This window comes from Anas platyrhynchos, chromosome 11 (assembly GCF_047663525.1).
Source record: "Anas platyrhynchos isolate ZD024472 breed Pekin duck chromosome 11, IASCAAS_PekinDuck_T2T, whole genome shotgun sequence".
NCBI classification, from domain to species: Eukaryota; Metazoa; Chordata; class Aves; order Anseriformes; family Anatidae; genus Anas; species Anas platyrhynchos.
The window spans coordinates 11,904,745-11,927,109 of record NC_092597.1 but is presented as its reverse complement, the minus strand read 5'-3'; the positions used below and the strand labels follow the sequence as shown (position 1 = coordinate 11,927,109).

The window sequence follows — 22,365 nt, the reverse complement described above, 5'->3', positions numbered from 1 at the left end:
CCCTATGGTGTTGTTAGGGTGCAATTGAGACCATTCACAAGTCTAGCTTCAAAGATGAAATAGTTACAGATTTATTTTTCATCTCATAGCTGCCAGTGCAGTTGCTTAGAGCTGGTGGCCAGACACCCTTTCTGCCTTCTCAGTGTTACAGACAAATAAATATGAGTCAAATCTGATTCAGAAGGCCTGATTAACTCACTTCTGACACCAGTTAATTAAGAAAAACATTGAGCTTGGACTTGTTGGATTAGCCAAGGCCATAAGCAGAGCAGGCACGTGCAGCTAGTGAGTGTGAAGAGTCCCTACAAGTAAAACTCTCAGAATTTAAGGAGTTTTCTGACCGTTTTAAGGTTCTGTCTCTGAACCTTCTAGACCGTCACCTGCTATCATTTCTAGCCTGTAATTTGTGTTAAGATTAGGTGGAAGAGGGGAGAGAGCAATAGGATCAAGAAACCAAGAGGTCTACCCCTACACAATGCAAAACCATGTGAGTTTTCCCCCTGCGTTTTGCAAATAATATATCAGATCAACAGCTCACCATGTGCTACAGGGCAGACCCATTAGCCAGAGCTGTGGAGATACCAGGATGTTACTTCAGAACATGTCACCTTTTGCCGCTAGAAGGTGGCAAAAAAATAAAAGCAAGAATCACTTGTTTCTTTGCCTTTCATAAAGCTCTGAAGGTTTGTTCCCACCTATTTTTTATTAGAAATGAGTCTTGACATAGCCAAGAACTGTTTGCAGAAAATTGCCTAGGCGACCGGAGAATGAGAAATCTCACACAGGAGGAAAAAAACTAGCTGAGAATTACAAATCTTTTTTCGTACAGAGGTTGCTTTACACCATTGCAAAGCACAGTTCTCCCTTCTGCCAGTGAAAATGTAGCTTTGCCTAGGTGAAAGCTCCTGTAGCAGTCAAATTTAAATCCCCTAGTGAATAGCAGTAAAATGGCATCCAATGCACCAGCATCTACATTATTAGTTTTTAAGAAAAAAAAAAAAAAAAAAAAAAAAAAAAAAAAAAAAAAAAACTTCCAAATGCTAATTCTTAATTTTTATGGATATAATGACAGAAATGCTGAGTGAAAAACAGGCCTTAGATAGCTCAGTGCTGGATGAGTGACAGCAAGCATCTCTGCTGAAGAAGTTGCTAGCGTATAATTGCTGCCAGCTCTGAGCTCTGATGGAATCCAAGGGCTCTGAGCTGTTCCCATACAAGATAATGACCCCAAGGGACGGTGTTTGTACTACTGATGTTTGTACCTGTACAATCCCTAGCGTGGAAGGTTTTTATCAGTATAGAATGTTCTTATGCCAGTATAGGTTATTCCCTGCTCTGAAAGGAAATGAGCTCTGCTGAGACTCCCAAGTCCACGCTAAGGGGGGGTTCTCTTTGACATCTCGGTGTAATATTGTAGCAGATAGTGGAAGTGAAACGGTATCTGTACACGGGCTAAAAAATAAGTGACTAGAGGAGGTCTTTTCAGAATAGATAGGTATTGTCAGCTAATGAGGTGATGAAATGGGGATTTTCTGTCCTTTGACAAAGGCTGTGAATCCTTGTTTACTGCAGCACTGCAGGAAAGTGCAGGCTTTCACTCAGCCTGTGAATATCGGATATTGTTTGCTGAAGTAAGGTGTGGTTTGCATTTGGTCAGGTGAAATGTTAGGTGGCTCATTTCTGATGGCGTGTTTGGAGAACTGCTACCCCGGAGCAGCGTGTTTTCATTTTACAACTGCTGTTAGCACTACCTGTCCCACTTTCTGTTTCTGCCCAGAGGCTTTGATCACTGAAGTTGATGAAGAGGCTCATTTGCCTTGAAGAGACAGCCCATGAACTTCAAGTCATTTCTGCACGCTGGGGCAAAGCCAATTTCATTGTTTCCCCCAGTTAGGGGCTTGCCCCTATACAAACAACTTCTTGCGGGGATGAAGGAGGTTATTCCCCATCAGGCAGGTGGAACAAAATGGGATACCAGGCCTGGCTTTCTCTGTGCTACAAATAAAGAGGCACTATCTGTGTCGAGGGGACACCAGAGTGCAGTTAAATGATAATTTGGCTCTGACTTGTCACCACTGCAGGAAATTGAGGATGCTATTTTGCAAGGCAGTTTGCCACCTCCTTGGTGGTGCGAGTTCAGCTGTGCTGTGAAATAAGCATCACTGAAAAAACAAAAGCCGACCTCTCCCTTTTTTTTTTTTTGGGGGGGGGGGGAGGAGGGGAAGGGAGGTTTATTTTTAATGTGGATCATTGAGCTATCCCACTTACACCGCTTGCCGTGCAGTGGTGACAGCACAGTGAGGGGGAAGTGAGCCACAGTGGGTGGGAATGAATAGCCAGAGTGGAGAGCGAGCAGGCTCCTTCAGCTGCCTTCGCTTCCAGTGGAGAGTGCTGCACTGCCACAGCCCAAAGCTAGCGGATGACTCATCTGATGAGACCGATCGGAATAATTACCTGGAGGTTGTGTTCCCGTCATTTTGGTCTTAATGAAGTAGTCTATGTCTGACTCTACAACGCAGTTCTCCAAGCTTACCCGAACCTCTTCATACAACTACAAAACAGAAGTCAAGAATGTAATGTTAAACATTTCATGTTGAATTAGCAATTAATGATTTTCTAATAGTTTTCCCCTTAAAAGAAACTATTCTTGGTACGTGTCTGATCTGGATGGTTCTTTGGTCTGTCCCCTGTACAGCGATTTTTGTAAACACAGTTGTTGATTTGTGTTCTGAATATCCTTCTATGAGAGGAAGATAAATTAATGACAGGAACCAACCACTGAGAGTTAAAACACAGAGCTACTTGAGTGAGGAGTATGACCCACGCTTTTTAGGATGTGAGTCACAAGCCTCCAACTAGATAAAAAGTTTGAGGGGAAAAAGCAAAGCACCAACACAGTGATGTATCCTTTGTCTTCCTATTCTGAGCCCATGGCCAGATGCCTTTCTGAAAGGTGTGCCTGAGCCCAAATATACTCAGCCGAGTAGTCTGGTATTTGGAGGCATTCCCCAGCAAACTGAGGGGAGGAGGCACACTCAGCATGTGTGCCACAGGCTGCCTAAATCCAGGTGTGTATCTGTTTTGCATCTGGGCAAAAGGGAATGAGCTTGACTGAGAAGAGTTCCCCTCTCCCTGCCAGAACAGCACAACAGCCACTTTGCTGAAGACAACAAGTGCAGATAAGGCCAGCCCAGAGCTGTGCTGCTAAGGGACTCTAGCACTTCTTCCTCTGCATGTGAAGCTCCTCGGCAGGTGCCCCTACCTCATCATCCTTCACGCACTGCATAGAGAGCTGGTTGCAGTGAACCCACAGCGAGTTCCGGAGGATGGTGATGCGGTCACACTCCTGGAGCTGGAAGACCTGCAGCCGAAGAGACGTGAGGTAGCATCACAGTAATCATTCAGTTGTGTTGCAGTGACAGGGCTGGGCTCCTCTGTGCCCAGCTGGCAAACCTGCAAACCACTCTGAAGGATCTTGCATAGAGGACCTCTCTTCATCTACTAGAGGAACTACATCTACTTGCTTGTACTCAAGGGTTAAAGTGCTTGCACCAAAGTAAAGTTATGTTTTACAGACAAAAAGAAAGGGAAAAGGAATGCTGAGTGCTGCTGAGGAGTTCAGAGTCAGGGTCGTGTCTGCCCATTGCACTGAAACGATGTGAAACAGATCAGTAGAGTATTGTCATGAAAGGGTTGTATATATCTTAGGGGTGGAGCCAAAAACATCTAGCTCTGCTCTCTAAAATGCCTCTCCAAGCTTCTCCTTTGGATCTATTTGAGGCTCTCTGGGGTTGCCTTTGCAAATTTCTAAGGTTATATTCCTGGTAAAGAGAAGGCATTTTACATTTTTCTCTCTCCGTCATCTGTCTGATTCTTCTCATATTGTACAGCTGACTAGATTTGGGGAGAGTGAAAGGGAACAAAGAGGAAAAAAGTGAACTGAGATGGAGAAGAGGCAGATGAACTTTCTGTAAAAACTTAAAATAAATTCAAAAAAAAAAAAAGATATCTAAGTTATACTGTTATAAGTAGAGCATCAATTTTTGGTTTTCTATGAGGTGTGAAAAGCTCAGATGCTTCCAGCCATCTGTTTCCCCTTCCATTTGCTAGTAATTATGTCCAGAACACCATAAATGTATACAATATTCAGCAGAACATTCAGTTGGGTGAGCTGCCTGCCATTGAATATCTTATCAGATTAAAAAAAAAAAGTCAGGATTCAGGCAAGGGAGACTCAGCTGGTGCTAGGACCAGTTTCTGAGAGAAGTAGCTTTTAAAGAGAACCAGAAGGGTAGAGAAGGAGCAGTTCGATGTCCACGCAGAATAAAAAGCCTACAGACACAGCCCCTGGAGGGCTGTTGAAATAGCAGAGAGCTAGCTGGGAGTTTTCCAGGTACATGGTGTCCAGTCGGGAAATGCAGCTCAGCAAAGAGAAGTGCAGTGACTCAGGGTTGTAAAGCCCTTTGCAAATTAGGGTGTATTAGACATATCCCTCGTGCCCTGCCAGCTTGTGTAACAGACTGCTTCTGGACCAGGGATTCTCATGCCAGGGAAGATGGCACAGCCCTGTGATAAAGGTTTTCCCCTTGCTTCCACTTGCTAGGCAGGCTTTTAGGCTGCGGGTGCCTAGCGCTTAGCTACAGACCTCAGCAACCTGAGTGCTTCCAGATTCCTCCCTGCTGTGCAGTCAGAAGTTTGGGATCTTCAGCTGCCTTTTTGTACTCATTAGTACTTCAGTAGGTCTCAAGAAATCTGCCAGTTCAACCTACAAGCACTGTTTAAAGAAGGGATTAAAAATGCCTTTCCTTCATGACTGGCTGTTTGAACTAGGCGGTGGGCAGGCCAGAAGCCCTGTGGGCTATGAAGGCTTTGGCCATGTGGGAGAAATAAAGTGTTCCAGGTTGTGGGATGTTTTGCTTGTTTGTTGGCTTTTTGAGAAGGGGAGAATGTGCATCTTGGGAAAATTAAGGCTTGGCAGAATTTCCATGGAATGTCTGCGGTGCCAGCCATGGGACTTTCTAGTGCTCCCAGACAGGTAGTATATAAGAGGAAATGGAGAACAGGAAAGCTATTCTCCTGGCATTTTATTTTATGTGGGAATAAAGCCTGAAGCAAGTAAACATAGCAAAAACATAGTTTATCAGACAGACAAATGAATTTGAAGGATTGTTATGACCAAATGTGTGGCTGATTTGGATGTTAACCAGTTCCTATAAATTGTGCAAAACTTACGAACCAAATGCAAATCTCTGTGTCCATCCTCAGCACACTGGAAACAGAGACTTCTCCCCCAGCCATCACCTTTCAGTTGGAAGATTACTCCAAGGCACAGAGAAAATGCAGGTGGATATAACATGCTACGCAAAATAAAGATTCTGAGCAGCTTAGATATGTTTGCTCTCAGAATGCTACAATACATTATTTTTTAGCTTGACAAGAAAATTTTACTTTCAATCATCATTGAACATTGGGATATATATGTATATATGCATATATTTATTTATTTTATTTTTTAAAAAAAGGGAGGGGGGGAGGAGAACAAACCCTCAAACGTGTCCTGTGTTACAGTAAGAAGCTATTCTGAAAACCTCTTGAAAGACGTTACCTAAAAAGAATGTTTCCTTTGCTTCTAATGGATTGTCCTGGTTTCAGCTAGGATAGAATTAATTTTCCTCCAAGTAGCTGGTAGGGTGCTATGTTTTAGATTTAGGATGAGAAGAATGTTGCTAACACACTGATGTTTTAATTGTTGCAGAGCACTGCTTACACTAAGCCAAGGACTTTTCAGCTTCTTGCTCTGTCCTGCCAGCAGTCAGGCTGGGGATACAGCAGGAGCTGGGAGGGGACAGAGCCAGGACAGCTGACCCAAACTGGCCAAAGGGGTATTCCATACCACATGGGGTTGTGCTGAGCAATATATAGGGGTGGCTAGTCAGGGTGCTCAGGGATAGGCTGGGCATCGGTCAGTGAGTGGAGAGCAATTGCATTGTGCATCACTTGTTTTGTACACAGTATTAGTAGTAGTACTATTATAATTACTATTATTATTACTCTGTCCTAATAAGCTGTCTCTATCTCAACCCACAGGCTTCATTTTCCTGATTCTCTCCCCATCCCAGAGAGGGAGGGGGGAGGGTGAGTGAAGGGCTTTGTGGTGCTCAGCTGCCAGCAGGGTTAAAACCACAACATGGATTAACGTAATTTAAACCACAACATCGATTAATGTAATTCTTTTTGTCTCCATTTTGGAATGTATCTTTTAAGCTAAAACTGAATTTTCATATATTCCTGTTCATTTTCTACTGGAATTGCATTCTGTCACAAAGCAGTTATTCGAGAAACAGTCTTATCTTGGCTGTGATAGAGAACCATCCTTAAAGCTAGTGGGTTCTTAAGTAATGTAGTTGAAAACAGGCAAGAAAAGCTTGCAACTGGGTTGTACCAGTTCAAATACTGCTCTTCTGCAGTTGTTTCCCTCCTGTGTAGTTACTTACTTATGCTGAGCAAGCAAAGGGCACATAGGCAAGTGAGACAGCCAGCAATTATGTCTAAATCTACTTTAGGTTTTGCAGCATTCTTGCAAAGACATCTCTTACGCTGAGACTTGGTGTATAGCAAACAGCAAAACCCTTGGGACAATATCTCAAGTCTTAGACCGATAACTGTAACTAGGATAAAATAAAGAGCACACAAATATATTGCTGCAAAAGTCAATGTTTACCTCGCAGGTTTTGATATGTTCCTGCTCCCACTCTGTCCTGACCTTATCCAGCTGTTCAATGTTCTGTTTGTACACGTTCTCTGTAAACACAGACACACATAATAGAAACCCAACAGTTAGGGGGAAAAAAAAAATGATACCATCTTTCTCTTTTTTCTCCCATTAGGATTTTGCTGTGGCTTTTGCCATGTTTACTTTGTCAAACCACAGCCTTAAAGTATATCACAAGACTACATGAGCTTAAAACTGGTGGGCAGCAAGGAGATATATTTTTTTTTTTCTTTGCAACTTTATGGTAGACTAAGGATTCTGTGCATGGTTTGTAGATCATCTGTAAAGTTTACAGCAGGGACGATGCAAATGAGAGATCAAGAACCTGGGTCGTACCTAGGCACTGACTGTCCTTAGGCTCTTTCCCTGCTGGGCAGGTCAGGTAGAGCCTGTGATTTAGTGCAAGCTTCTACACGAGCAGTGAGTGACAAGTCTGATCTCATGAGCCGGCTCAGGTGTTTCTGGCCACATCCTTTTGGACACGTACAGTGTTTCTGGCTGAAGAAGGTAGTCAAGCTACCGTGCTCGTGTACAGGGAACCTGGGGCCTCTCTATCTGTTTTGGGTTGGTTTGGGGCAATTTGAGTGTCATTGTGCTTTCAAACTTGCTTAAAGAAGAGCTCTTCTTTCCTGGGTGAAGTCCTTACAGAAAGTCTTCTATAAAACCTTTAATGACAGCATGAGATTTGCATGTCCACAAGTGAAAGTAAATGTCTGTCAGGTTTGCTGTTGTTTGGAAGCTTGCCCATTAGTCTTTGGATAGGTGACTTCACGAAACCTGACTTCAAACAGGGCTAGCTTGGGTGGTTCGGGTGGTGATCTATCAAAATCAGTGTGCTGGTAGATTTTTGCTGAGAAAAAAAATAGTTCTTTGACAAATAGAGTATCACCTGCTTCATTTGCTGCATCTCTGCATTGCTTGGCTTTGTTCTGACTCTGAAACAGGAAGAGAAAGAAACACCCCAAATTAATTGCTGTGGTTTTTTGCTCCTAGCCCCATGTTTTTCTGCCTCCTCCCCTTCCCCTCATAAGGTAAAGCTCAAAGTACAAATACTTCTTGGCTGTTCTGCCTTCAGGATCATAGAATCATTTAAGTTGGAAAAGACCTCAAAGATCATCAAGTCCAACCACCTGTTCTGTTGAACATGGATTATGCAGAAGAAAGGACCAAAATTTCACAGATGTAGTTGTAAGTTACAGGCTTCAGGGGAAAACTGGCAACTTATACCAGTCCATTCAGGGATGCCTGCTATAGGAGCTCAGTGCCAGCATGACCCAGCCTGAAGCTTGTGTCTGCTGGCCAAGTTGCTGTTTTATGATGTCCAGCGTGCTTTTCTAATAGATACTTATAAGCAGGAAAAAATGGCAGTTAAAAATCTCCATCTCCCAAGCTCCTCATATAATACACATATGAAAAGAACACAGCCTTTGAAACACTTTGCGAATGCCAGTCTGTTTCCCATAACAACTCAGAAGTCTAAAAGCAAAATTCACTCTAAATTCACTCTAAGCAGGTTTTTTTTTTTTTTTTTTTTTTTTTAGTCTTCAGCTTTTAAACAAATGAAAATACAGATATTATTGACAGCTCTGTTCTCCCAGGTCTTTCTGCACAGATGGTGAAGACAGTACATTAAAGCACAGCTCTAGACATCAGTATAACACATTCTCCCTTTCTGCCCTTCAAGACAATGCTCAGGTAGGGGTTCTCATGACCATATTCCTCATCACAGCTGGTTGGAAAATGTGTAGCAGGCTGGGAACATAAGCTTCATTCTTATTTTTGTCCTGACCCAAACTGTTTGCAAGTGCTGAGCAGAATTAAACAGCCAACGTTTCTTGTGAGATGCCCCTGTGCATTTCAAATGTGCTGGCATGTGTGTGGAAATAATGGCAATGAAGCACCCTGGGATTCTTCTGCACGAAAGGAGCTGGGTCAGATTTTGATGCCATCGAGGTTGCTAAGAGCTCTGGCATAATTTCAGTAGGGCCAGGGTTTCATCCCCTCTTCATGGCTAAGCTGGAAGGTTTTGCTCATCAAAGATAAGGGAATGCTAGAAATAAAATGTCAACTTCTGATGCTGATTTTAGCCTCCATCTCCCCACTCCTTGAGATGATTTTTGATCCTTTTTGCTTACACTGCACTGATTTTATTGAGCCAAAGGGAGTTCGTTTATTTTGTTTTCTCCATCTGTTCTGCTGTGAAACGTTCCCATTAAAAGTTAGCAAATTGACAGCTACAAGTAGCAGACGATGCCATGAAGGACTGCAGTGCCTTAATTTCCAATGATTTATTTTTGAGTTTGTAAATTTACTTGGAATTAAACTAACCATAAGAAGAAAAATGTTATGAAATAGATGTGTTTTAATGTAAGATACTATGCCTACTAAATGTAAGCGACCAAAAGGCAAAACTAAACTGTGTGACATACTTCTGACTTGCTTCTTTTTTTTTTTTTATGAATAATTTTGGAGAAAAATCTCATTCAGTTTGCTTTCAGAACTCATGAAGCAATTAAATCATAGCCTGGGATAAATAAAATTAATTAGATAACTCAGTTCCTCCCCTGCCTTTTTAAAACCCCTGATCTATCACAGGACAAGATCAGGGTTACCAAGCCCTACTGAAGAAGGTGAAGGAAGGTCTCCTTGGGAAGGTGCTTCATTTTAATTTTGATTCTAATGGGTTAATTAGAAGGAAAGCAACACCTGGCACCCTGTGGAATGAGTTGTTCAACTGTGGTCTGTTGAACCTTGAAAAAGAAACCCCCAGCTTTCTCCCTTTTAGGCATCACCCCAAAGGTCTGTCATCAAAGGTACCTTTTCTGTTTGCTTCTGGTTGCCTGAAGCGCTTGTCCGTTCAAAGGACTGCTCGGCCTCATCCGCCTCCTTGCACTTCTGTTCGTACGTCTTCTTTGACTGTGTTGAAATGAAATCATATGTGAGGGTAGGGAACAGAGCTGGGTTGTTTCCAACTTGACATTCAAGGTACTTTCTCTTTTGCATGCTGGGGAAGAAATCAGTGCCCAGGCTTGGACAAAGGAGGAAACTCCCTGTGACACCATAAAGAGGTGCTTATTAAAAATAGAATGGAAAAGTCAGATTTATGCTAGCAGCATAAATCAGGCCCTCTTCTTACAGCCCTGAAATTGTTCTCTCTGTACAGCCTCAGCCAGTTCCCTGCAGAGGTGATCTCCTGCCGTGGCTGCTCCACACGGGTGTGCAGGCGGAGTGAGCAAGGTTGGTGCATCAGGCAGCTGCCTGAGCTACAGCACGGAGCCCAGGTTAGAGCACAAGCTCCCCAGGGTACGGGTGGGAACAGGCTGTCATTTCCCCAGGGTGACTTGGAGCATCGGGTGGCCGATGGGTGTCTTGCCCGCTGCTCCAAGCTGTGAGGCAGATCTGGCCCCACACAAGTAACCCCCCCAAGGGAGTACTCAGAAGCCAAGTAAATCCTTATTTGCTCCAAAAGAGCTCTCTTAGAGCTTCATTTGGTACAACAGCCATATTTAAATACAAGTTGTCAGTACCCTTCCAGCTGTAGCACCGATAGGTCTGCAACGATTTTTCCTTAGAGCCAATTGCCCCCTGGAAACCAAACCCAGCAGGCTGCAGTTCCTGTACCTGCGAGACTTCCATATGGAGAGGTTACCTTCTGTTTGTAAGACTCCCTCACTTTTTTTAAAATGCTATTTACACAGACTGGGGAATTACATTTTCTCCTATAAGTATTTTCACCTAGAAAGAGTCAAATCCTGTTTGAATTTAACTTAATTCCTTTCTGAGTGTCTGTTTTGGACTCTTCAGAGCATTTGGCAGGGAAGATTAGCTCTCTCCTCCTGGCAGGAATCACATCCTCTTTCTCTCTCTCTCACACACACACTTGTGCTCTTACACAGTTACATTCACACACACATTCTTGACTTTTCTTCACAGGGAGGTGCACGTGATACAGATTTCACCCTGTCTATGACTGGAGCTGGTTTGCACTGAGATATCAGCACAGGAGCTCCTTGCTTACCTCCATTGTTTTCTTATAGTGGGACAACTTGTTCTTTTGCATGCGCTCCATTGCAGACTCGTACTGTAAGAAACACACAGGAGTGAGCATTTCTTTCTTTGGACTTCTCCCCCTTTCTTGGAAAGTCATTGTCAGAGTCTTCCTATGAGCCACAGGCCTGTGGGGAAGATTACCTCACTCTGCTTTTATAACTGACAGGTTTCTAAGTGACACAGGGAGCATCAGTATCAGGTTACAAAAAAAAAAAAAATCCAAGGTAATTCTGCCTCAGTGGTTTCCATTAATAGCATGAGATGCAGGTCTTCATTTTCTGCCTCTTTCCCCCCCCCCCGCTTAAGGAGATTAAGCATAACACCTAGTCACAGTGCCCATCAGCTCTGCTAGCAGAGTTCATCTGCTGGCTCAAGAGCTTGATCTCGTGTCTTTGCACAACAAACCAATGTCTCACCCATGTGAGCAAGGGTACATGTCCATTTTGAACTCAAACGGTTTCTCTATAATTTATATTCAATTGCTTCTGGCAAATTTTTGCTTTCTGCAATATGATTTCCATGACATAATCTGGTCAACACTGGGAAGACAGCGCTGAATTTTCTTTTATGGCTTTAACTGTGGTGTGCCCAGCCATGTGTGACAGTGAGATATGCTCCTATTTGGCAGGGGCTGGCTCTCTTCAGTGGGACTTCTGGTCCTTTGATCTTTATATTCTGCTCAAGCAAAACTCCCTCCAGGGCCACCCAGAGGCTTGCTTGACATCAGGCTGAACAGCACAGTCCTGAAAGCAGCTACAGCAGAGCCAGCACAAACACTAAATAGTGTTTTGTGAGATCACCACAAATACTGACACCTCCTAGCATGTCTGATGTTGGCTTCCTCACAGCCAATGCTAGACAGAGAGAACAGCTTGCAATGGGGTCCTGACACTCCAAAGGAGATTTTACCTTTTCCCCAGGCCCCTATAACAGTTCCCATTTGAGTATTAAGCTTATCGTTTTCAAAAGGAGAGAGAAGCTCTCTCTTTGTGGATCCCAGTAGTGAAGTGTGGGTGTGGGAGAGGAATGCAGATGACTGAGGTGCACACTGTCTGTATTTGCATGCGTAATTTGCTTTATCGGATTGTTGTGAACTTCAGAGCTCAGTAGCAGCACAGTCAGAAGCAGAGCTGGTTTTACCCACTCTCGTATTCGGTTCTGTGCTGCTCCAAGTTCCTGTGTGTCTGGGTTGTAGATACGAGTTTTGTTGCATTGGACACTGCCCATATATATTTTCATTTGTTTGAAATTGGCAAAGGACTGCATATTTGATTTTTACTGCTCCTTAAGTCATTGTTTTCAGTGTTAAGTGACTGTCAGCTCTTTGTCTTCAAGCCTGTGGAACCAGAGGAGTAAGTGACCACTTGTCTCTGTGAAGAGCTGCTTTTTCAAGTGACTTGGAGCTGAATAAGACCCTAGAGGATGAAAAAGCCTTAAATATACTCTGATTTTTATTATATAACATCAGCTAGATGCTATTCCCAGTATCTGTAATTCAGCATGTATGCTGCATTCAGCATAACATTCATTTTATGAATTTAAAATGATTTTGTGATAATTTATGATCATAAATTATTAATTACGATCATTTATGATTTTAGATGTTTGTGTTTATTTTAGTGCATGTTAGAGATCATGCAGGATCATGCCATAGCAAGGTACTTAGTGCAGGTATAAAAAGAGGAAAGGAGGGATTAAGTTCTTATGGGGATAAGAATAGTATCTGCAGTTACACAGAGACAGTGGAAGTGACTAAAGCTTCTGTTTCCTGAGTTCAGAGAATTACTTAACTTGTAGCTGGGCTCAGAAAGTCGTTCCTCCACAGTCTAGTACATGGAGTGAACAGGACACGCTGGGCACATTTTATCATCTTTTGCACTATTCCCAGTCTATGGCTGGAGGCAGGTCATCAGTATGGCCCGCTGACCCAACATGGTTCCAAGTTTTGCTGATTCCTCACCTTTTTTCTTTGCTCCTTCTGTCTTTCTCGGAACTCCTCTATTCCTTTCAGTTCATCCCTCAGCATGACTGCCAGCTGGATGTGAGAATTTCCAACGCTTTCAATTTCTAAAGCAGATCAGAATTGATATGCAGTCAGCGGTAAGGTCTTTAAATGTAAAGTCACGTTTTTCAGGAGATATTTCTGAGATGTGGACACTGTACAATTTGCCACGAGCAAAGCAGCCTTTAAAAAAAAAAAAGTGCATGCAGAAACACAGGGAGCCTGACATTGCTGAGGATTCACACAACCTGAACAGGGCTTATTGCAGGTCCTCTCAATGCTTGCACATACATGGGCACAACAGCTTGCTGCAGAACTGGAGCACCCACTCAGAGCAGCCTTGGCAAATGCAGAGGCTGGCTGAGTTTCTTCACAGCCCCATTTACCCCAGCCATAGGTGTTGTGGGGTGAGGGAAGGAGGGAACTGATGCCCATCGTCCCCTTGGAGTCTGCCTTTCCCCCTTCTATGGCACTGGATATTCCATTTGCCTCCAGCCTTGCACAACCATCATCAGAGGTGGTTGCAAGCTGAGGATTTTCAAGGGCCAGCTAAGGTGGGCTGAATTTCAGGCCACCTGGCTGATGCTCTTGGAAGTGGCTGGTTAACATCTCTGCATTTGTCAGCTTTGGTGGCTCTGAAATGGAGCCCTGCATTTTCCAAAACTTATAGACTCACAGAATGGTTTGGGTTGGAAGGGACCTTGAAGATCACCTACTTCCACCCCCCCGCCATGGGCAGGGACACCTCCCACCAGCCCAGGCTGCCCAAAGCCCCATCCAGCCTGGCCTTAAATGCGTCCAGGGATGGGGCAGCCACAGCTTCTCTGGGCAGCCTGTGCCAGTGCCTCACTGCCCTCAGAGTAAAGAATTTCTTCCTTATATCTAATCTAAATCTACCCTTTTTTAGTTTAAAACCATTACCCCTTGTCCTGTCCATACACTCTCTGGTAGAGTCCCTCTCCAGCTTTTTGTAGGCCCCTTTTTGATACTGAAAGACCGCTGTAAGGTCTCCCTGGAGCCTGTTGAACTCCCCCACCCAAGCTCTAAGAATACCTTAATTCACCAGCTGCTTTTCTAAGGGTGTTGTTATCCCAAACACAGGTGCCAGTACCCAGGTGCAGGGTCCTATTGGCTATGGTGGTGCTCTTCCTGTGTGAAAGGTTTTAGCTCGGCCTTGGGCACAGTAAGCAAGCACACTGTTTTGATGTTAGTGGTTTGTAGAGCTGGGAACACTGCTAATGTTATGTGATTTTATCCAGGTAGGACCAGATTGAGGAACAAGTGATTTTCTGTGCCTCCAGAGATTGGATTTGATGCCCAGCTTTGGAGAAGGACTCTAATGAGTGCCCTTTCCCTCCACTCTCCCCACTATGGACAGGGACAGAAACGTTAGAAGTGTGAGGGGGAAGAGAAGGAAAAACCCCAGAGAGGGCAAGCACAATCACGTGTCTGTCTTAACCCAGGTCAGAAAGAAAGATGTAAATACTTACGTTGCTTAAGCCTCTCAAATGCTGCCTTCAGCGTGCTGTGAGACAAAAACAAGTGTGCTTTGTTAACATAGGCTTCGAAGGGTGGATTGTGAATCTAGAGGAAAAACTTTCCCTCAAACAAAAGATCCACCCAGGAAAAAAAGCTCTTAATAGTCCTGTGATAAAAATTGCCCATGCTAAGAGACACAATAGCATCAATCTGTTACCACTAGGAAACGCAATAAAATGCTCCATGAAGCAAAGAATTGCAGTGCTCCTTATGTGCACCCTCTTTTTTAATCTGTATCTGTAACTGAGCGCTAACAGACATCTCTCTGTTCTTGCATGTTGCCAACGGATGCAAGTCAACTGAGTGAAATAAAGATGGTCAAGGGAAATTGGGTTTCAGAGCGCTAGCCCGAAGGGTAGGGAGAAGCCAGCCCCGCCTTCTGTGTTGAATGCAGCACCAGCAAATTTTTCCTACTTGGTCACCCTTGAAGCCGGAGCAGCTCCGCTGTGCAGCATCTCCGTCCTGCGCTTTCCTAGCACCCCCGTGTGGTGCAGCTCGCCGTCCTTGGAAGGACACGAGGCGCTGAGAGCTGTGAGAGTGTTGCTCACAGGGGCCCCGACCATCCCAGAAGCACAACATGAATAACCCGTGCTGTAAAATGAGGCCTCAGGCTGTGATATACAGCGTGGAGGTGACCAGAAGCTGGCACTGCTCCTCCGGTGGACCCGCGCGTCGAGGAGAGCAGTCCTGCAGTGGGGAGTTGCAGGAGGATGCAAAGGGGTAATGGTAGTTCACCTGATGTCCTGTTTTTTGGTGAACCGGAGTCCTTTTAGAAAGCAGCAGAAAGACCAGTATAGAGGTGACAAGAGAGGAAAGAGCACAGTCTGTAAGGGGCCTTTTCAACTTAATCAGCTCTAGCTCCGAGTTCGCAGGCTGGAAGGACATTTGCATATACAGAAGCCAAGACAGTGGGTGTGGTGATTTTGAGGTTTTTCAGAGGCAAGGAGGGAAAGAGCTCTGGGCTCTCCAGAGTGTGCCCAGCTGCCCCAGACAGGAGGCCAGGGGAAAAGCCTCCAAAATCTCCTTGGCTGAAGCCTGGCTACTGGGAGAGCCCAGCAGAGGATGCGGATCACTCCTCAGCCATGTGTGACTGCAGATGGGGAGGGAAATCCTGCATCTCCTGGGTGTTCCAGGAGGCTTAGGAGATGTGTGAAGCGTCCTAATTGCCCTGTGTTAATTTATGTGGACATCTGTTTCCTAATCAAAGCTGGTTGTCCAAGTAGCAAGACCACATTACCAGGCAGAAGAAAAGTGCACAGAGGATGGGAAAGACTGGGACTGTCCCCAGTGATTGCTGCCCTGCAATGTGCTTCCAAATCTAGCTTCGTATCTGTCCGTGGAAATATAAGGAAAAGGCTTTCAGCCAGAAAACATGTGTATTCATCTACTTGTTGGACTCTTTCAGTATCTTCTCAAGAAAATAACTATGGTAAACTAATTTATTTTTTTTGGTGGCAGATTATCATCCTCACAATATTCAGTCATTTTGAAGGTTCAGTCACCTTTCCTTCTGTACCCTTGTTCACACAAAGTGAGTCTGGAGTGGAAACTTTGATGGAAACTCAATTTTCATAACACAATGGAAAAAAACAGGATTAATTACAGCTCATTTAATTAAAAACTTGAAATCAAAAACCAAGTTGAATATCAGTAGCTGAGTTAGCTTTTCCCCTGCTAAAAGTTCTAAAGGATTATTTTGAAAACTTAAGCTAATTTTATTCCATAAGTATATTTTTCCTTTTTTTTTTTTTTTTTATTACAGACTGTCCAATGGGATGTGGGAAATATGCTAGCAACTTCGTGCTAGAAATAGGTAAATACTGACATTTTAAAAACAGAGGACACTTGCAAATTGCACGCACTGTTTTTGTGTGACATATTAATCTGTTTTTCAGAGATTTTTTCATCAATATTGGTGATTTGAATTATGGCAAGGCTGAAAAAGCTGCTGTAATGGATACTGAAAAAAAAAAATCATTATCAATACATATCCAGGACAAAAGCATTTTGCTGCTTATTTTGTTTTCCAGACATCAGAGCTACCAGAGTAGATCATGATAAGCCATACAGGAAGCTTCTCTCATTTTTGCTGGCTTTCTGTAAGGTGGTTTTGCTGGTTTTCTGGTATAATAACGCACCTGGCTATGAGCTGGGGACACCCATTTGCCCCCACATGGTCTTTAGTTGCTATTTCAGAAATAGCAACTAAGCTAAGTGGCCTTTTGCTCCTGGCATAAAAGATCTGCACAGGCAGTTCCTTAGCTGCTGGTTAGGGCAAGGCCACAGTCCCTAAGAAGACAGAAATAGATTTAAGCCATTTCCTTCCCCATTTTTATATTAACGTTCTGAAATCAGTGAATCAGATCTTTCATCCCTGTGGCACTTGGAGTAGCAACCATGTTGTTGTGCTAGCTGATGTGGGGGGGAGGACAAGTAAATCAAATCTTGACCCACAGATCCTTCAGGTATTCCTCTATGCTTTCTGGGCTGCAGGGATGTGCTGGCTGCAGCAGCAGCAATCCTACAGAAAAGTTTTTTTCTCTGCTGCTAGATGCTCAGATTATGCCAGTGAAATATATAATGTCAGCACTTTGGAGAGTTTCCTGGAAGCATCCCATGTAGCAGACGTATGTAAGGGTTTGAATTCAGTTGGGACCATTGTATATACAGTACCTATTGCCTCTTCCTTCTGTGGGGTGTGACTCTAATAAGATTGGTAAGAGTTTGATTCCAAAGCAACCGAAATGAGGATGTCTTGCTCTTAGGAACACTTCTACACGGTGCTTTATCCTCACAGTATATTGTGCTGCTTGGCATTGCGGTAGTAATTTATTTTGTTGTTGTTTGTTTTTTTTTCTCTAGCCAAATTAGAAAACCTGAGGCTGAAAATAATTCAAGGAAAACTACAGTTCCCCCTCTCTCCCCCCACCCCCCTTTTTTTTAAGTTCCTTATAGCTGGTGTTTCCATGCCCGTTCAGGAAAACTTGAACCACCCCAGCTAAGGACAAGACACCTTTGGGCATCTTTACATGCAGCCCCTTGCGGGCGTCTCAGTGAAATAGGGTTGGACACGAATTTGCTGTGCTTGTTTGTTAAGGCTCCCCCTTGGACATTTAAAGATTACATTTGTCAAAATGAATTTCAGGTGCAGACAGGATTAAACCTGAACCTGGAAAAATGGGGAACAGATAGAGCTATTTTGACAGCCATTCCGCAGCAACCTCTGGTGATTTTTGCCATCTAGTGGCTGAGATATTGGTACTGTAGTATCCTCTGACTCGAGCACAGCAGAACTGAACTGCTCTTGTAAAATATGCACTTTTCAGTGTTTGTTTTTCCAAGTGGATTGGTAGAAGGAGACTAACAGCTTTTAGAGGAACTGGGCAGCCAAGGAGAGGTGTAGAGAATGCAAGCATGTGGCAGTAAAGCTCATTATTTAGCATTTTTAGCTCTGTAGGTTTCAAAATCCTTTCCAAAGCAGACTTGTCCAAATTTACCTGGCAACCCAATCTCCCTAGGGTACTGACCGCAGGTCCCTGTGGCTCTCCTCTAAGAGGATAGGCATTTATGGAATGCATCGTTAGAGAGCTCGGTTTGATTTCTTTCTCTCAGCAGAACTTGCCTCTGTTTTCAAGGCAGGAAATGCATCCTGTATTTGAGAAGAGGGGCCTCGCTTGGCAGTGTGAGAAGTAGCGGGGAACCACCACGTCTGATCATAAATTCATTTCACTCACTGCAAAATCTTCTTATAGTCAGTCCAGGAGGGGAACTTAGCACAGGGTTTGGAACAGCATGGGTGGCAACATTTAAAACTGAACCTGTCCCAGCTGCTCTCAGCGTTTGCTTCCCCTTGTTTGGTCTCTTGGACCTTGCTTTTGCTGGGGAGCTGCGCTGTTGCTGGAGGGAAGACTGTGCTGGGCAGCCTGGTGTGACACCAGGATTGCTAGGAAATGCACTGCAGATGGGGCTCTGGTACCTTCTTCAGAGTCACCACAGGCTGAATTTTATGGCACCAGAGATGCACTCAGCAGAGCTCTCAGTGGCAGTGCTGAGGCCACTACATACCCTGGTGAATGGCTCTTTTGTAACCGTAGGCTTGCTGGCTTGGGCATTTTTTTTCAGTACTTTGCTTCCTCACTGAATTAGAGACTGATTTAATTGAGTAATTCATAGAGTCCCTCTACATCTTGTACACAGGAAAGTAAAACATAAGCTCTTCTAACCGGAAAACCACAGCTCTTTTTAAATTTTCTTTCTTTTTTATCTTTGCTTGGTGAAATAGAAGTGGAAAATAACCCCACCTTCCTCTAAAATAACCCAGTCTTCCTTTTTGCTCAGTTTACATTTTAACATCAATCCAATCTACACTGTTCTGCTCTTACTGTTTTTGGGGTTTTGTTTTGGTTTTAAACATTCTTTCTGAAGCTGGGAGAAGTCTCTGCCAGATGCAGCCTGCCTGCAGAGCGCTTTCCAGCCGTCCTGTTCACCCACTGCCTCAGAAACCCATTCACTGCCTGCCCCCTCTGAGGCCACGGTTAACATCTGTCCTTGCTCCTGCCATGTAGGATAGACCTAAGGTGGTATTACCAACACTTTTTCTGTGAAGTGTAGTGGCGGTAACAAAGTGGGGAGAAACAAGTCCAAAAGTCTCAGTCACTGTGCACCTGGGGGGTCTCTGCAGGGATGGATTTGGGGAGGGTCGAGGAGAGGGAAGTGTGGGTGTGGAGGGGGAAGTTGTGCTCTTTAACCAGGGAGATAACACCTCACTACCCAGCCTGATGCCAGGCACATAGCAGAGTATTGCACGCCAGAATCACATCTAACATCGCTTGCCAGGATGTTTTCTTCTTGTCCTCAAGCAGAAAGGCAAAACCACCCTGTGCAACTAGAAAGATTTCTGTACAGGTACCAGCTGTGGTGTGATGTTTAAACCACCTGCAGTGGAGAAAAGGCCTGAGCAGCACCTTTCTGTCTGCTGGAGCCCAGGTTTTTGTCTGTTTACAAGTTAGCTGCAGCAAGGCTCCAGCATGAGTAGCCAGCCATTAGGGGAGGCTGTAGCGTGCAGCAGGCTGGGCTCGGTGTCAGGTGGGATGGACCGTGTCTTTCACAAAAATAGCCACAGATGGGGAGAGTTCCTCCAATGCTGTGGTAAGTCTGCATGCGTCTTTTGCTGTTGCTACTTACATATTTTCAGATAAGTGTCAGAAGCGGAAGCAGCCCCGGACTGAATGGGAACAGGGTGATACCATCATTCTCAGGGCTGGTTGCTGGGAGCACGCACAAATCTCCCCAGGCTTTGCTGGGACAAGAGAGCAAACAGACCCCTTGTGACTGCAGAATGACCTATGGCATTCCAATCAATGGGTAAAACAATGGAAACAATTCATGTACCTCTCACATAAGACTAAATTTCTCCATCTCCTGCTCAAAAATGCCTGTCCTCATCACTAGAGAGCATGTCTAGATTGGGTTTAACAACTGGGCAGAGGCACACTTCTTTCAAGCACATGCCTGGATCTATTTTCACAGCATCCTGAAAGTTCAGGATATGAGAGTGTGAGTGTATAAACTCTGTGCAGGTTCAGAACTTTTGAGTGGAAAATATTTAACCATGGAAGAATGTGACCTTCCAAAAGGTTTTTAGCCTCAGTTTAAAAATATTTGCTTTGTGTGAATAATACAGAGGATTGTGTATGTTATGTGGCAGACACACTATATTTATACACAGGAAACAGCAGTTTGGCATTTCGTTACAGGTGCCCTCACCCCATGCTCGCTGAAATATTCTGTTTCAGGCATTGTGGAGAAGGTCAGAGCAGGCACAGGTTTGAAAGAACTGCCCTTTCTCAAGGTCTGAAGGAGATGTTAGTCGAAAAGAAGGAAGGAAAAACATAGGAAATCATCTACACAAGAAGAGACAAGCAGGACAAATGACAAAAACAGGAGTTGTCAGACGAGGCAGATTTAACCAGCTACCGCGTGTTTACATCGATTACTTTACAGAAGAGCTGAGATCCCAGAGGCTCTGTTTCGGCTGAAGCAGAAGATGTGTCTGAAAACTGGGCTCTGTGGTATACTTTTTTCATATTCTGCTGAAGAGTTACCCAAAGCTACTGCATGGAAATTCCTAGTCACCTTGCAGCCTGAAAGGTGTTTCCTCTGAAAGGTAGGAGCTCTGAAGAGAATCATCTGTTACTGGGAGCGCTACCAGTAAACACTTGCAAATTTGTTCTCAGTTTGTAACTCAGCTGAAAATCCTCACTCCCTGTGCATCCTTTCCCATGTGTGCAATGCAGAATATGGAGGCTATAAAAAGATACAGCAGTTTAAACTTCATAATATGTAGTTCCCTCTCCCCTGTTGGAAATCAGCATAACCTGTGCTTTGCCAAGAATATACAGCTATAGCTTTGTAATCATCGTTCTCATAATTTCTTGGATAATTAGAGACTATGAAATTTCAATACATAAACTAAAAAAAAAAAAAAAAAAAAAAAAAAAAAAAAAAGTGGGTTAACAGAGCTTTAAACTTAAATGTCTTCATTTCTACTTTATATTTTAAAATACCCATTAACCCTGACTTCTGATAGGTGAGCTCCAGAGGTCTGTTTCTGGGCAGTGTCCATCCTCCTACTTTGACTGCTGCAATCCTCACGCTTTTCCCACTCCTCAGGTTCTGCCCTGTCCCTCCCTAGGTCTGACCCACCCCAGAGTTACGTCTGCACTGCTATTTGAAGGGAGGGACGTTCCCTTCAGATAGCTGTTCTCCTCCCAGCACTTTCCCTAAGACTCCCCAGCTTCCCATATTTCCACATACAGTGCTCATTCACAGCTGCGCTGGGACAGCCGGGTGATTGCCTTGAAAGAAGCAGCCAGCCTTTTCCAGGTGTTCGATGGTGTTATGGTACTCAGTGTGTGTGTAAGACCAAAAAGCAGGGGGACTGCAGCTTACCACCACAGGCACGCCTTGAGAAACCTTGCCAAAAGGATGCTAACCTGCCTCTATTGTGATGTCTCAGCTAACGTGGCAAGTGTGGTGAGGCAGGTTAGAAATGAACAACAAAAAAGGCACTTCTACATGTAACAGGCAAGTGCGTTGCTTTGCTAGGAGATTCAGTGGATGCTAAAACATTTCAGGATTTCAAATATGATCAAGGCCCAAGAAAACTCTGCTGGGGGCTATTCAATATAAAGCTGCTGCTGGTTTGGCAGCCCCTGAACCACCAGTTGTTAAGGTCAGATTGCTTAGGAGAAACTTTCTCATATGCTTGGTCTGTTCTGCCCTTCCACACAGATCTGGTGCCAGGGACGGGATATTAGGCTGAACAGATTTTGGTCTGAGCATGCGTGACCCTTCTTGCAGTATGGAACTTGTGTTTAAGTGTATGTCTCCTTCTGTGTTTGAGAGTGAACTTCCCAAGGCTTCCAGCAATTGCTGAGTTAGGTCTGTGCCATGTGCCAAAAGGGGATATCTCTCTTCCCTGTCGGAAATAATTTCTACCAGCTGCAGTGCCTGAAGCAAGGGCAAGAAGACAGAATGCCCAAAATTGCTTAAACTAGGCTGAATGGATGCTTGTTTTGGCTGTTAGGCAGCACTTTCAGGGAACTTTTACTTCTTGAGATGGGATCTGCAGTGTTTGTTTGCCGTGCCCATGGTAACCAGCATCAACTGCTTTTAGAAGTCCTGCCTTTGCTTTTTTAATTCAAAAAAAAAAAAAAAAAAAAAAAAAAAAAAAGTTGTTCCTCATCTCCCTGTCTTGCTTTGTAGGAAAATTTTCTCTAGCTGTAGGCTAAACTTAGCCATTTCCTATAGCAGTTAGAACAGGACCAGTGAGGAACCAACTGCAGCAAACTGCATCTCTGGTAAGCAGCGCTGAAAACTCATGCCCTGCTAGCTCTCAGGTCAAAGTGCCTTCCTCATAGTTCTAGTGCCAAGGACTGTGCAGGCAGACCTTTTCCCAGATTCAGATGTTTCACTACTGAGTATCAGCAGTAGTAAAGTG

At 44.1% G+C, this 22,365-nt stretch overlaps 1 protein-coding gene across 1 annotated transcript in view; it reads right to left on the bottom strand.

Moving 5' to 3' along the window:
- The window catches only part of PSTPIP1 (proline-serine-threonine phosphatase interacting protein 1), a 53,943-nt gene that overhangs the window by 7,897 nt on the left and 23,681 nt on the right, over positions 1-22,365 (bottom strand). The window contains exons 4-11 of the mRNA XM_005025076.6: positions 14,315-14,349; positions 12,783-12,889; positions 10,791-10,853; positions 9,590-9,688; positions 7,662-7,707; positions 6,722-6,801; positions 3,263-3,361; positions 2,455-2,551 (exon numbers count right to left, since the gene is read on the bottom strand). Of these exons, the coding sequence (XP_005025133.3) occupies positions 2,455-2,551; positions 3,263-3,361; positions 6,722-6,801; positions 7,662-7,707; positions 9,590-9,688; positions 10,791-10,853; positions 12,783-12,889; positions 14,315-14,349 (626 nt within the window). The remainder of the gene's footprint in view (positions 1-2,454; positions 2,552-3,262; positions 3,362-6,721; positions 6,802-7,661; positions 7,708-9,589; positions 9,689-10,790; positions 10,854-12,782; positions 12,890-14,314; positions 14,350-22,365) is intronic.